General features: G+C 36.5%; 1 protein-coding gene across 1 annotated transcript in view; it reads right to left on the bottom strand.

Annotated features, from left to right (window-relative positions):
- The window catches only part of LOC120421627 (cuticle protein 7-like), a 30,268-nt gene extending 14,822 nt beyond the window's left edge, over positions 1–15,446 (bottom strand). Inside the window, exons 1-2 of the mRNA XM_039584855.2 lie at positions 15,278–15,446; positions 9,582–9,678 (exon numbers count right to left, since the gene is read on the bottom strand). Of these exons, the coding sequence (XP_039440789.1) occupies positions 9,582–9,678; positions 15,278–15,376 (196 nt within the window). The 5' untranslated portion in view covers positions 15,377–15,446. The remainder of the gene's footprint in view (positions 1–9,581; positions 9,679–15,277) is intronic.
- Positions 15,447–16,494: the final 1,048 nt, after the last annotated feature.

The following is a 16,494-nucleotide window of genomic DNA, read 5'->3' as shown; positions in this document are numbered from 1 at the left end:
GCGAAAAGTGAGCAAGATGATGAGGCGAGTAGTTGATTTCGCGAGGGAAAATCATAACCTAGGTTAAGGTTGCTCGTGCCCCACCGCGAAAACAGAGAAGATCGAGCTGAATGAAGTGTTGCGATAGAAAAGGAAAAGAGCTTCAATTGAAATACTGACGGCGTTTGCTGGAAGAAACAGGTGTTAACAAATTTGTATTGAGAAGTTTTTTTTCACATTTTTTTTTATTTTAAGAAACTATAAAAATATACAGTAAACTAGCTCTATACATAAAACTTTTAAATGCTATAAGTGCTGATTAAGAGCCTTAAACTCAGCGTTCAATTACTTCTCCCAAGTTAAGTGATTTATTGCCTTCAATCAATGGCAGCCAAAGTAATGTGTCTACAGAACGCAGGTCAAACTCAAGCTTCATTTGTTGGACAACGACGAAGATGCACTACGCAAAGCTTTTATTATTTCTAGCTTTTTTTGCGCTAAAAGACCTAGTTGGTAGATTAAAACCGTCGACTGGTTAATTACCCGGTGCTGAGGTGGGTGGTGGCTACCATTGCTGCAAACTTTAAGCATCTTCTGAGCCAAAGTGCCTGAGCTCAGGCCAAGTGCACGTTTATGTAATTGAGAGCTGTTTGGTGTTGTTGTTGTTGTTTTTTGTTGTTATTCTACCCAGTAGGTAGTTTGCAATATTTATGCGTGATCGCAATCGTTAAAGCGATACTCTTCTCGGGTTGTGGTGAGATGGGCTCAGCAGCAGCCACAAGTAGCATTGATGTGCGCTATTGAAACATTGTGGTTGTGTGTCAATCCTCCGACAGGTAATTACTAAGGTCGCTACTTGCAAATGTCTAAGCAATGTGATGACTTCGACAGAACCTGTCAGGTATGATGGGTAATGTTACTTAATTACTGGTTGAGAAACATTTAAGCAACAAGTTTACAATTGGATATTAAGCTAAATTTGGATTTTACGGACACTACTCGACTTTGCGCTCTTAAACTGGCAGTTAGTTTGAAGATAACAGTTTATAAGGTCAGATTCCACTATTTCTGTTCGCTGTATCAGCCAAACATGCTCATATTAAGGGATTAGGATTAAACACGCCAGTGATGTTCAAAATAATAGTGTTAGTGGTCAAATGTCTCATAAATCGACATTTTCGACAAAGGTCCTTTTGAAGGTTTAATCCCATTTCAAATTTAAGGGTACGTTCGATCATCTTATATTTGAAATATTTGCTCAGTACGTTCACCGGTGCAAGTCACTGATTTTTATTCTATCCTAGCACGTTAAGTATTTTTTTTTTTTTTGAATTAAATATACTTTATTGAATCTTTCTTATAATAATTACATTTGGTTTACATAATAAGTGGTCAGCTGTGGCTCTTCAGCTTTAGTTTGCTTTTCGTGATTTAAACACTGTTCATATTCATAACTTTAAAAGTATATGATTTATCATTTTTGTAACACTAGGTACAATGAAGAGAAAAAAAAAATTAAGAAAACATAACCTAACCTAAAACTAACTTAATCTTACCATAAACTAAACCAATCCTTGAATCAAGGGGTATTCAGATATAGCACATTTTTCCCTGAATTTCAAACATTTTTCTTGAATCTTCTGATCCAACATTTTTACTTCTGCTAATTCATGAACCTCACTTGATCTAGTCCAGCCAGGAACATTCAAAACCATTTTGAGTACCTTGTTTTGGACACGCTGGAGCTTCAATTTATGAGTTCTAGCGCAACACTCCCAAACAGGTACTGCATACTCAATAACGGGGTAAATTATTTGTTTGTAAACTGCTAGCTTATTTTTCAAAGATAACTTTGATTTTCTGTTAATTAAAGGATACAAACACCTGATGAGAATGCTGCACTTGTTCAATATTTTATCTACATGCTGTCGAAACAATAGTTTCGAGTCAAGTATGAGACCTAAATATACAACTTCCTTTGACCAGGGTATTGAAACATCATTCATTTTAATCAAAACATCATCCTTTGGGACAAATCGGGCCGATTTGGAAAGTGGAAAAATGATGGTTTGAGTTTTGGCTGCATTTATGCGAATTTTCCAGTCGCCAAAGTATTCGGAAAGAACGTCAAGACCCTTCTGAAGACGGCCGACTAAATATCTGGTTATTTTACCCTTATAAATAACGGCAGTGTCATCAGCAAAAAGTGACAACACACCATTACCAGGAAGAGTAGGCAAATCAGATGTAAAAATATTGTACAGAAGTGGGCCAAGAATACTTCCTTGGGGAACCCCAGCATCAATGTTGAATAATCCAGAAGCAATCCCATTCAGAAAAACCCTGAACGATCTCTCCGAAAGATAGTGCTGGATAATTTTGATAAGATACATTGGAAAACCGTATAAATACAGTTTATGTATCAAACCATCATGCCAAACATTGTCAAAAGCCTTCTCAACATCCAACAAAGCCATAGCAGTTGATTTAGACTCAAGCTTGTTCTGCTTGATGATTTTAGTTACTCTCGTAAGCTGATGAGCAGTATTATGCCCCTTTCGGAAGCCAAACTGCTCATTCAAAATTATATTATTATCGTTGGTAAAATCCAAAAGCCTTGAATAGATGACCTTCTCAAAGAGTTTGGACAGACTACTCAAAAGACTAATGGGACGATAACTTGTTGGCGATGTTGGATCTTTTTGAGGCTTCAAAATTGGTATGACTTTGCCCAGCTTCCAATTGGTGGGGAAGTAAGCAAGTTGCAAACATTTATTGAAAATATTGGCTAGATGTTGAAAGAACTGATCACTCTGTTTTTTCAACACTAGATTAAAAATGTTATCAAAGCCAGGAGCTTTCATATTTTTCATTTGTTTAACTGCAACTTTGACTTCCTCACCAGAAACATGGGAATCTGCAGGAAATTCAAAGGTAGAGTCATTGATTGTTGAAATACTATTGGCAACTGATGTTTCTTTACGGCTGGTCATGGAAGCGCCAAGATTATGTGAACTAACAAAATGAAGCCCAAGTGCATTTGCCTTTTCCTCGGATGTAATCAAAGGAGAATCCTCAACAATAAGAGGAGGAATAGGCTTTGGTTTGTTTTTAAGAACTTTTGAAAGTTTCCAAAATGGTTTTGAATAATTCCCAAGCTGGCTTACATGTTTTGAAAATTCTTGATTTCTAATATTGTCAAGTCGGTCTTGTATGATTTTGTTCAAATTGTTAACTGAAATCTTTTTGTCATAGTCCCCAGTCCGTTGATATTGTCTCCTATAAACATTCCTAAGTCTAATCAAGTGTTTAGTATCTACGTCAATATCAGTTACCTTAAAATTAACAGGAACCTCCCGAACGTTGGCAGCCTCTGCTTGGTTGATAGCCTGCTGGATCACCTCCAGCGAACGATCAATATCGGCAGAAGTTTCCGGGTGTTGATCATAGTCGATGTTGCTGTCTACCACTTGCTGAAACTGCTGCCAGTCAACGTTGTGGTAATCTTTCCGGGTTGGTTGCCGCTGCGGAGTAACGGAAGCTCCAACCTCCACAACCACCGGATAGTGATCAGAACTCAACTCTTCAAACACCTCAGGATGAGCCACGTTCTCAGCCATATTGGTAATGAAGAAATCGATGATTGAGTGATTCCCAGACCGAGCCACCCTCGTTGGACGATCCGGACTCACAACGTTGTAGTATCCGTTTTGCAGATCGTTGTGCAGAATCACTCCGTTCCGATTCCTCCTGCTGTTGCCCCAAACTTCATGCTTCGCGTTGAGGTCACCAGCGATGATGTACTTTGCGCTCCGCCGTGTCAGCTTCTGGATATCGCCCTTCAGTTTTGCTGCTGAACCATCTCTGGCATTCACCTGACGTGGGCAGTATGCAGCAATGAAGAGTACTGGGCCAACCGAAGTGGGAATTTCCACTCCAACGGCCTCGATGATGTCCAGCTTAAAGTGTGGCAGCCGGCGTGGCTTGAGATCACGATGAACAGCGACAAGCACACCTCCTCCTCCAGACGTGGTCCTGTCGAGCTGCGTCGCAATCTTGTAGTTTTGCAGATAAACTTTTTCACCGGGCTTCAGATGAGTTTCCGTGATGGCAGCTACGTCGATCTCCTTCTCGCGAAGAAAATCCACCAGCTCTAAGTTCTTCCTCCTAATGGAGCAAGCGTTCCAATTCAGCAGCTTGAGGGACCTACGATCCATACTGGATGACGAACGAGGTCAGCACTTCAATCTGCTGGGTCTTGGTTTTGCATCCACGCAGTGCAGCGGACATCTGTTTGAAAATATTGAGGAGTTCGGTTGAGGTGTAAAGATCATTACCATTTTCCTCAACTGCTGGTTCTTGGGTTGGTCTTGGCTCCTGGCTGAAGCCCGGTGGTGGCGGTCTCGGCTCCTGGCTGGAACCCGGCCGTGGATGATTCATCTCAGCTCTCTTCCTGGGATCCAACGGCAACGGTGCCAAGTTCGGGACCTGGCGTCGCGGTTGAAGAGGTGGAAAATTTTGCTCCACCAGGGCTGGAGGAGTTCTACGACGCTGAGGCTGATTCTTCGTCGATGCTTGCTGCCGAATTTTCACGAACTCAGCTCTCTTGGGGCACTTTCGGTCGGTTGACGAATGCTCACCGTTGCAGTTGAGGCACTTCACCAGCGAATCTTGGATGCACTGGGACGTGATGTGCGCATCAGTACCACATTTGGCGCAACGACGCTTCAGGTGGCAGTTCTTACCTCCGTGCCCGAAGCCCAGGCAGTTGAAGCATTGTGTGACGTCACGATGCACTGGTCGGTATCGCTCCCACGACACGATAATGTTGAAAACCGCTCGGATTGCCTTCAGCTCAGGAAGCGTCGTCGATCCCTTAGCCAAATGCAGCAGGTAGAGCTGGTCACGGTACTTGATGTCTTTGTTGCGTCGGCTCATTTTGTGCACGGCCAACACATCCAGTTTCAAAACTTTTAGCTCGGCAGCTAATTCCTCCACTGGCATGTCGTACAGACCTCTGACGACGATTTTGTACGGCTTATCCATGACGACATCATGGGTAAAGTACTCCGCCTCGTTTTCGGTCAAGTAATCCTTGACCAGTTGATAGTGCTGCCTGGATTGCACCAGCACCTTAAATCCGTCCTGACACAGACGAATGTTGCCTTGGACTTTCCCAGACTTGATGAGTTCAACAAGCCCCGCACGAAAGTCGATCGTTGCTGCTGATTGCCTCACATAAAAAGGAGGCAGTTTCTCCTTTCGCTGTTTCACTTCATTCTCCTTTGCTTCCGCTACCTGGTCCTCGTCAGGCAGTCCAGCAAACTTGTTGTTCTTCAAAAGCTGCTCCTCGTGCGATGAAGAGTTCTCCTCCTCCTCATCCATCGGTACAGTACCGTCGCTCTTTTTCGTCTTTTTGCTGTTCGATGTCACTTCCAAAAGCACCTTCCTTTTGGAAATTCCCGGTTTTTGGCCATCAGTTGAGGCCTCAACCTTCCTTTTGGAAATTCCCACTTTTTTGCCTGCTTGAGCCGCAGGTAGGGCAATATTGCCGGCGTTTTGCGCCGGGACGCGACGAGTCATGTTGATTCAGACAACCTTCACCAACGAATGCTCGGATAACAATCAGCACGTTAAGTAAGTTATTGCATAGGCATAAGGATATCAAATTGATGTAAAATTTGTTTGAATCAATAAATATAACCAATATACAAACCAATAACAATTATTTTGACACGCGGAGTTTGCTCTGTTTATCTTAGATAATTTATATAAATCAATGAATTATGTAAGGTTATTGTAGGATCCATCAATAAAACTAGTCTATCTATCTGTCTGTATATTTGCGCTTCATAAAAAACTTATAAGAAATAATTGTCAAACATAGGTATGCAAGATTTAAACAGAAATGAATAACGACCTTTTTAAAACCCAACTAATAACTTTTCTTATGCGATCCTGAGAACTAGAATTGGTTGCAGAATTATTTGAACGGAAGACCCATTTTTTCAAGCTTTCATTTGGGATGGAATTATTTTATTTTATTCTAGGAAGATTGTTTTCAAAATTAATCCAATACTTATTTTTTTTTTTAATTTTCGTGGAATTCAATCCACTGGAAGTTTGACATCACACGAAATGTGGTAAATTTGTTTTATTTAAACTTTATGATATTTTTCACTTCGCAAAACGTTGGTAAATTATTAAATTATTTAATTGTTTCAAAAATGCAATTCTCCCCGATTACTGGAAAGGGTTTTCATTTTGATTTTTTTTTTATTCGGCTCAAACTTTGTGGAGATAATTCGTAAAGCCATTTTGTGCCCATACAAGGCTTTAAACAATTGCTACGCAAATATTCGAAAATCTGTATGTTTTGGAGGAATTTGATCGATTTGACCTTTTTGAAAAAATGGTACCCGGACATTTTTCGCTAATTTTTTCACCCAAAAAAAAAATTGAAATTCTTTGATATGTTTTCAGGAAAAACATCCTCAGCTTTTGAGCCATAAAGAAATACGGACAAAAATGTTGCCGCCAAGTTATGATTGTTTCTTATGTGTTTTAGAGTAAAAACAGAAATTTTATACAACACAAAATTTGGTCTTCATTGTTTGTTAGACATAGGGAACTGTCCTATCTATTCGAAAAAAAAATTCGGACAAAGGCACTCTAGGAAACTATTGTTGAAAATCGAAAAACTGAAATTTAATTAAAAGGGCTTTATTTTTTACGTGGGATTTCCATTTATTGAAAAAAAAAAACATGAATTGATTGGTTTTTGTCTTTTAAAACATAATAAAAATTTTAAAATGAAAATCACGGATTTGGGGAATTAATGCTGCGTGATTTTTCTTTATTAAAGATTGGGGTAAAAACCGTGATACTATTTTTAAAACCTACAACTATGCTGAATCAACCAAATCGATTAGAAAATATCTTGAAAAGATGCAGATTCAAAAATATTTACGTACTATTTTTGTTTAGAAGGTGAACCAAAGACACAAAATCTCTTTTTTTAGGTTACAGGGAAGGCCACCAAAAAGTTCGAGCCGAAAAACATTTACCGTAAACCGGGGTGACTTTGATAGGATTTCAATTTGTTTTTGGAATATTTTCCAACAGGTAAGATTTGTCTCAAGATTTTTATTTTTAAAACATGTACTGGGGTAGGTCACACAAAGTCCATGCACTATTTTGGAAAAAAAGTTTTTTCAATAGTGTTTAGACAAATAGTTACGTCAAAAATTCTTAGTTTAAATTCCGGGGTGACTTTGATAGTCATAGTTTTTCTGGTTGAAATCATATTTAAGATGTTCAAACTTTATTTGTACGTTAAATGTACTATCACTAAAGTAGCTGATATAGTTTTTCAGAAAAAAAAATCAATGTTTATATTTAGTTAACTAAGTTTATAAGCTTTTTAACAAAATACATATAAATTTCAGGTAAAATTGTTAAAAAGTCGGAATTTTGCCTGATAATTATTAAAACTAGTTTTGTTTATAAAATTATCGATTTATATTGCAATTTATACTGAATTAGAAGCAAGAATCACAAGTTTTCATATTTTACATGAAATTTGTACAACTGAAATTGCTTAAAAATATGGAGATTTTTTTTAAATTGTGTTTCAAAAATACATATTATTTATTATTTACAAACTTACTTAACCTTCTCCTAGTGGAAAATTGTCCAAGGAATCCGAAAAGGCATTCCGTTTTCAGATTCAAAATCATGTTAATTGAGAAAATCATGACACTTTGAGAAGTTAAAAATGATGACTTTCATCAATATTTTCCTAACTATAGTTAACTAACTTTTTAAACTTTTCAAAATTTTTAGAACAGTTCTTCTTGAGGTACTTTGAATACTTTCTTACCATAGTCAGTATGATTCTAAACCTTTCCGTAAGTATTTTAATTGTACTCGCCATTTTGCTGAAAAATTGCGAACCTATCAAAGTCACCCCGGCTATCAAAGTCACCCCGTTTTACGGTACTAACATATTAAATATATACAGCTGATCATAGAGTATCGCTAAAAAAACAATCGAAATCGAACAAAAAAAACGAATTTGCGGTCAAAGTACTTTATTGAAATAGGTCATTTTTAGGTTACTTATTTTTTAAATAGTTGCAGTTATTTTGTTTTTAAAATTAGTGCTCATATTTGCCCACTTTTGAAAAAAAAGTTTTTTTTAAGCTCTGAAAATTCTCTTTATTTTGCTTTTATGAACATTGTTGATACGACTCTTAGTTGTTGAAATATTGCCATGCAATTTAATCTTTAAACAGAAAAATTTATGTTTTCTAACTCCACCCAAACAACCCAATATATTCTAATGTCGATATCGCAGCAACTAAGGTCCGATTTTCAATGTTAAAGTACGAAACATTCGTGAAATTTACCAATATTTTCGAAAACAATATTTTTATTTATTTTTTAAATCAAGACCAACATTTCACAAGGGCGTAATGTTGAATGTTTGTTCAACAAAGTTCAAAAAGCAAAACAAAGAGAATTTTCTCAGCTTATAATTATTTTTTTTGAAAATTGGGCACTAATTTAAAAAAGTGAATAACTGCGACTATTTTCAAAAAACTTACCTAAAAAAAGCTATAAACTGAAAACGGCGCATTTTGTCAAAATTTCACTTAAGTACTTTTTGATTGCAAATTTGATGAAAGAATGAGGCTAAAAAATTATTGCGACCAATATTTCAATTAAAAAAAAATCATAACTTCGTCAAAAAAAAATTTGCACATTCTGGAAATATCTGAAAAGTTGTATTTTGATGTGCCTAAAACATATAAAAAAATAAAATCATGTTTTTTGCAAATCAAGTTGCAATTAAAATTCACCTAATGATGCAAAATCGCTTCTTTGGGCATACCAAAGAAGCCAAAAAAGTTGCAGCCGAATGAAAAATACAAAAATTAAATTTAAAAATGAAGACCAATTTTTTTAAGAATTGCTCACTTTTGAAAGACATTAAATAATTTAGAGGTGTATTAATAGTCAAAGTATTTACTAACACTGAAATTCTCAGCTCAAAATGTCAACCTGCACGGGTCTTTAGTATGCAAATTAGTGCTCTTGTGGTCACATCATTGTAGCACAATCTAACTTGTGTGTGTACTCGTACACCACAATCATTAGCATACACGTACTCTTTTCCACCGGCCGCGGCACCTTGAGGCAGTTACGCGCGCCACGTGCCAACAAGGGCCTCCTCCTTTTGCTTACGCTTCTTTGCGCTGTTTCTCCGCTCGCAAGTACAAAAGACTTCAACGCGGTAGGTGACGACCCACCTCCTGCTCGGTAGCATAAGAGTGAATAATGTTTTTTGGCGGGAAATCGCCGTCTCGTTGTGTATGGAAATGAATTGCCACGAATTAGCCGCGGCGTGGGAAATCACTACTTTGCACTAAACGTGTGAATTATGGAACTGGAACAGTTTTGTACGTCGTTTTGTCCAAACACATGTCGGCGCGCAAGACATCGGAACAAAAAATACAACAAACGATGTTTAATTTGCGTAATTTCGAAGGTTGTCACGACAGATGAAACCTAATCTCTGGCTGATTCTATGCCGTTACCTTTCACAACATCTCCGTCACGCGTTTCGTGCTGGGACTTGACGTCACCGGTGCTGTGATCTGCGACGCCGTAGTTGAAGGCATATTTGGGGTGATCCTGAAAGAGGTTGGGAGAAGAAAAAAAGCGAACTTTATAAGCTGGCTCTACACAATAAAAGCCCATTTGGGTAGTGATAAACTGTAGATTTGGTTGTAAAATGGAAATGGCACGAAATCATGGGTTCGATTGGTGTGGAAGTGGCTGTGTCATGTTTTGGGGGCATCTCTCACGCAAGGTGATCGATACATGCTATCAATAGAGTTGTTGTGTAAGATATTTTTCGGGGTGATAGAGACTAACAAAAGATTTGAAAAATGATCGATATTAGCTATGGTTAGTTTTGCAAAAACAGCTGATTGCAACCGTGGTTGAATTTGTGTTATATTTCAAATGGAAACCAGTTACGTGATTATTATAAATTATTTATGCGTTTCATCACTTTGAATTATCTCATTGACCTCCAACATGTGTCAAAAATGACTGTGCAGGATCAGCTCGAGTAGTTGCATGAATGATGGGGTCCTTAGAATTACGTGCACTTTTATTTATTCATTTATTTTTGCCTGTCCGGATCCATCATCCAACCCATCATTGGTAAGGTAATTAAAAAGCCTTTCCAATGAGTTCAAAACATTGAAGATCTGGCAACCCTGTCTCGAGTTATGACCACTTAAGTGATATTTATGTACTTTTTTGAAGCCGGATCTCACTTAAATGTATGTAAACTATGTCCGGATCCATCATACGACCCATCGTTGGTTAGGTAATTGAAAGGCCTTTCCAATGAGTCCAAAACATTGAAGATCTGGCAACCCTGTCTCGAGTTATGACCACTTAAGTGATATTTATGTACTTTTTTGAAGCCGGATCTCACTTAAATGTATGTAAACTATGTCTGGATTCATCATCCGACCCATCGTTGGTTAGGTAATTGAAAGGCCTTTCCAAAGAGTTCAAAACATTGAAGATCTGGCAACCCTGTCTCGAATTATGACCACTTAAGTGATATTTATGTACTTTTTTGAAACCGGATCTCACTTAAATGTATGTAAACGATGTCCGGATCCATCATCCAACCCATCGTTGGTTAGGTAATTGAAAGGCCTTTCCAATGAGTCCAAGACATTAAAGATCTGGCAACCCTGTCTCGAGTTATGACCACTTAAGTGATACTTATGTACTTTTTTGAAGCCGGATCTCACTTAAATGTATGTAAACTATGTCCGGATCCATCATCCAACCCATCATTGGTAAGGTAATTAAAAGGCCTTTCCAATGAGTTCAAAACATTGAAGATCTGGCAACCCTGTCTCGAGTTATGACCACTTAAGTGATATTTATGTACTTTTTTGAAGCCGGATCTCACTTAAATGTATGTAAACTATGTCTGGATTCATCATCCGACCCATCGTTGGTTAGGTAATTGAAAGGCCTTTCCAAAGAGTTCAAAACATTGAAGATCTGGCAACCCTGTCTCGAATTATGACCACTTAAGTGATATTTATGTACTTTTTTGAAACCGGATCTCACTTAAATGTATGTAAACGATGTCCGGATCCATCATCCAACCCATCGTTGGTTAGGTAATTGAAAGGCCTTTCCAATGAGTCCAAGACATTAAAGATCTGGCAACCCTGTCTCGAGTTATGACCACTTAAGTGATATTTATGTACTTTTTTGAAGCCGGATCTCACTTAAATGTACGTAAACTATGTCCGGATCCATCATCCGACCCATCGTTGGTTAGGTAATTGAAAGGCCTTTCCAATGAGTCCAAAACATTGAAGATCTGGCAACCCTGTCTCGAGTTATGACCACTTAAGTGATATTTATGTACTTTTTTGAAGCCGGATCTCACTTAAATGTATGTAAACTATGTCTGGATTCATCATCCGACCCATCGTTGGTTAGGTAATTGAAAGGCCTTTCCAAAGAATTCAAAATATTGAAGATCTGGCAACCCTGTCTCGAATTATGACCACTTAAGTGATATTTATGTACTTTTTTGAAACCGGATCTCACTTAAATGTATGTAAACGATGTCCGGATCCATCATCCAACCCATCGTTGGTTAGGTAATTGAAAGGCCTTTCCAATGAGTCCAAGACATTAAAGATCTGGCAACCCTGTCTCGAGTTATGACCACTTAAGTGATATTTATGTACTTTTTTGAAGCCGGATCTCACTTAAATGTATGTAAACTATGTCCGGATCCATCATCCAACCCATCATTGGTAAGGTAATTAAAAGGCCTTTCCAATGAGTTCAAAACATTGAAGATCTGGCAACCCTGTCTCGAGTTATGACCACTTAAGTGATATTTATGTACTTTTTTGAAGCCGGATCTCACTTAAATGTATGTAAACTATGTCCGGATCCATCATCCGACCCATTGTTGGTTAGGTAATTGAAAGGCCTTTCCAATGAGTCCAAGACATTAAAGATCTGGCAACCCTGTCTCGAGTTATGACCACTTAAGTGATATTTATGTACTTTTTTGAAGCCGGATCTCACTTAAATGTATGTAAACTATGTCTGGATTCATCATCCGACCCATCGTTGGTTAGGTAATTGAAAGGCCTTTCCAAAGAGTTCAAAACATTGAAGATCTGGCAACCCTGTCTCGAATTATGACCACTTAAGTGATATTTATGTACTTTTTTGAAGCCGGATCTCACTTAAATGTATGTAAACTATGTCCGGATCCATCATCCAACCCATCGTTGGTTAGGAAATTGAAAGGCCTTTCCAAAGAGTCCAAAACATTGAAGATCTGGCAACCCTGTCTCGAGTTATGACCACATAAGCTATACATTGTGTTCTTTTTTTCTGGATGTAAAAAAATGATGAAACCACTCATATAGCCATTTTTGGTAAAAAGTGAGGAAGGCATCAAACACATAGGTGGATTAAGTTAGTTTTTTAAATACACTTAAATTGATTTAAAATTAATAAAAATTATCAACTTTGCAAAAAAAACATAAAAAATGTATTTCTTGTCATTTTCTTCAATATTTAATTTTAAAGGACGATTACAAAAAATTAAATGTTTGATAAAATTTGTTGAAAAATTCGCAAAAACTTGAAATGTTTTTTTAAATTATTGCTCAAAAAAATGTTATCATCTTTGAGTGTAAAATTTACTACAGAATACGAAAATTCATTCTGCTTTCAAATTCGAACTAATTTTCATTTAAAACAATTTAAAAAACTCGTGATGAACAACAGCAATATCGTAATTACAATTAAAGATCTTTTTAAACCATTCAAAAATTGTTGAAAACTTCTTTTTGAAGTACCGTAAACTGGGGTGACTTTGATAGCCCGGGGTGACATTGATAGAAATTTGATTTGACCACTAATTTTGATACATCCAATATAACAGTCACATTTTTGCTTAATATGCTCGTTAATAAGCTGTCCCTTAATGCTTGCATACTCATAATTCTCAAAAATGTTTAGATATTAATTTGATGAGCATTTTAAAACCCTATCAAAGTCATCCCGGGCTATCAAAGTTACCCCGGGCTATCAAAGTCACCCCAATTTACGGTACTGTGTTTAATTCTCTACCACGGCCAGCGTCATTCGATTCTACATAGTAGATCAACTATCCACGATATTTAGTTTCAGAGATATCATCAGAGATTTCGTTGTTTGAAAGTTGAGGTTTTTAATTTTTTTCGTGAAAAAGGTGAAAATCAGGATTCTTGCTTTTTTGCATAAATTTACGGTACCGTAAGCCAAAATAAAAATTACACATTAAATAATTACGAAACGGAAAGTAATCATGCTGGCCGTGGTAGAAGTGTTCATAGTACCTCAAGTAGAAGTTTTCAACAAATTTCGAACGGTTTAAAAAGATCTTTTCTGTAATTACGATAGTGCTGATTAATATTTATATTCATAATTTTTTTTAAATGAAAATTAGTTCAAATTTGAAAGCAGAATGAATTTTCGTATTTTTATGTAAATTTTACACTCCTAGATGATGATTTTTTTTCAGCAATCATTTGAAAAACATTTGCGAATTTTTCAACAAATTTCATCAAAAATTTAATTTTTTGTAATCGTCCTTTAAATTGAAAAGTAAATATGGAAAAAAACGACAAGGAATCTATTTTTAAAGTTTTTTTGCAAAGTTGAAATTTTTCATTAATTTCAATTGAAATTGAGTGTATTTTGTATATTTTAACACAATTCTTATGTAAAATATTAAATGTGTATAATGTTAGTAAGTAGGGAAACAGTATCTAATTGCAGCGTGCCTCTAATTTTGCAGGTCAGAACTTTGACATTCAATTAAAGCTAATTAAAAGCGTTTTCAACTGAACTCGAGTGAATGAGAAGTGAGCATGCAAGTTTCTATCAAAAGTTTTGCAAAATTAGTTGTTTAAATAGTGAAAATCAGCAAATTGGATGGAGTTAGGAGCGAGTGCTTAACCTGCCAAACATACGAGAATTTCCCCTATAATGGAATTGATTTTATTCTCAAAAATACTGGAGCTGGTACCTTATTAATAGTACATTTAACGTATGATAAAAAGCACTTTTAACACAAGAAAGCTATGTCTATCAAAGCCACCCGAAATACAAAATAAAACATTTCAATACATTACAGTTAAAACTTTTATTTAAAAAATCCAAAAATTGCAGATAGACATGTTCATTTTTTTAAATATATTTTTTCAAACAACCCTCAAACAAATGCAACTTTTTGAAAGTTTTATATAATTAATTTTTATTTATAAGGATTTAGTTAAAAAATTAAACAAGTTCTTCATGATTTCACTTGGTTTAAATAAAAATTGTCTTATTACTGAATTTTTTAAACTAGTTGAATCCAGAATATCTCAAAATTCAATTTGTGGAAATCTCAGTCTAAAGCGCCATAATGTAGATTGAGGTGCAATTTTCATAAAATTTTCTTTATCTTTTGTTTGGTCATATTACTTTTCCAAATAAACTGAATAAATGTTGTAGAAAATTTGATTTATCTTTTATTTTTTGATAAACTTAAAAGTATATTTTTTTCTTAACTGATTTGAGATGAATCTGTTGATAAATAATTCATAAACATGGTTCACCAAAAAGCATTTAATTTAAACAGAATTCACAATAAAAGTTTCCAATAAACTGATTGAATTTCGTCGCTTGTGTGCTATCGTGTGACACGTCTGCTGTAAAAATATAGGACATGTTACAAGCGACGATTTGTATGAAATTATGGAATAGGACGTTTCCTTCAGCTGGTTAGGAATTTGTTTTCTTCAATTTTTTCATTTCTTTTGATGAACTGCCTTATTACATTAGTTTGCAAAACTTTTAAGATTTTAAATATGCTAAAATATTTTTTTAATTATCCTCAAATTGTTCTGATTTGTTTTAGTTTTTTTTTCAACTTATTCACCAGCAATTCACATGCTTTTTATAATCCGCACTTTGTTTTTATTCAAATAAGTAAATTCACGTTTTTTTATTATCTTCGTAAAACAGAAAAAATAACTTTTTAGCACTAATCAGTGTTTAATACCAACTTCAAATCACAACTACAACCCATTTCTGATAACAAACTTCACCATATCCATTTTCACCAACACAATTTAGAACATTTCCCACAATCACAATCACAGTAAAAAAAAAGTCCTTCGCTCACATAATAATCAACGGCATATCCGGGTCGGGCGAAGGCGCCGGCCCCAAACATGGCCACGGTCAGCAGCAGGCTCGCAGCGATACAGCTTCGGGACACCATTCTGGACTGGATTTCTTGAAGTAATTCTTAACAACACGAGGGACTTGACGACGACCGCGCTAGCACTTATTCAAATCGAAACTGTACCGTTGACGGGTGGCAAATTTGGTTTTATATTGCTTTGGAGATCTCCCACGGACCCCGCAAGTCTCGGGTCTTCTCGCGTGAGATTCGCGCGTCGGACTCTCCGTGAAACACACTCGTGGTTCGTTGGGTGCTGTCGTGTTCAATTGTCGCAATGCCTATCTTATCTTAATAAATTCAGAATAGATTTTGTAATTCTATATGTTTTTTTGTGTTGACTCTTAACACTTAAATGCAAAAACCTAAAATTTACTTTTTTGCCAAGTCTGTTTTTAAATTCATAATAAATTTGGAAATTGTGTCAAGAGAGCATAACATAGACAAAACCAAGTACCAGCCTAGCCACTTAAGGTCCCACGGCTCTTGGCTGGACAACGAGAGATTTTCCACCGATGCAGCAGCAGCGGTAGGAGCTGATGACGAAGAAGTCGCACGTGCTCACGAGATTTCAAAGCGGTTGGTTAGCTTGGAACTTCTGTTCTGTTTGGCACGAGCTTCTGTTAGACTGTTGTGGAAATGTGGTTCAGGACACGGAATTCGAAGCGGATCTGGAGTGGCTCGGTTCGCGATGGGAATGGAATTGTTCTTGCACGATTTTAGCATGTCAACTGTTTGATCTGTTCATTAGGGTAGAAGTATCAAACAATTCTGAGAGATAAAATCAACGTCACTTCAGAAAGATTGTCAATAAATTTTGGAAACAGTTTGTTATTCCTATCCGGTTGTTTTTTTAGTGAAGTGTATTTAATTTTCTTCCTTGGTCAAATTAGTCAATGTATTCAATATCATAACAATTCGATGTCATGCTGCTCTTTGTGCTATCTAGATACGATTCCCACACCCAAAGTTAAAGAACGAGGTGATAGTCCTCACGAAAAGAAACGTGAGGAAAGTGCTATTTTGCGAGAGTATAGTCCTCTCGCGTGTTCATTCGTTCATTGGAACAGTTCATCTTATTGAGTGACTTATATGGACAAATGATCGCCACTTAGTAACCGAACCATGGTGGCCCATACGGCAAAAGCACGGTTCAG

Source organism: Culex pipiens, chromosome 3 (assembly GCF_016801865.2).
Source record: "Culex pipiens pallens isolate TS chromosome 3, TS_CPP_V2, whole genome shotgun sequence".
Lineage (NCBI taxonomy): Eukaryota > Metazoa > Arthropoda > Insecta > Diptera > Culicidae > Culex > Culex pipiens.
The sequence above is the reverse complement of the archived record's forward strand: the minus strand, read 5'-3'. Positions and strand labels throughout refer to the sequence as shown.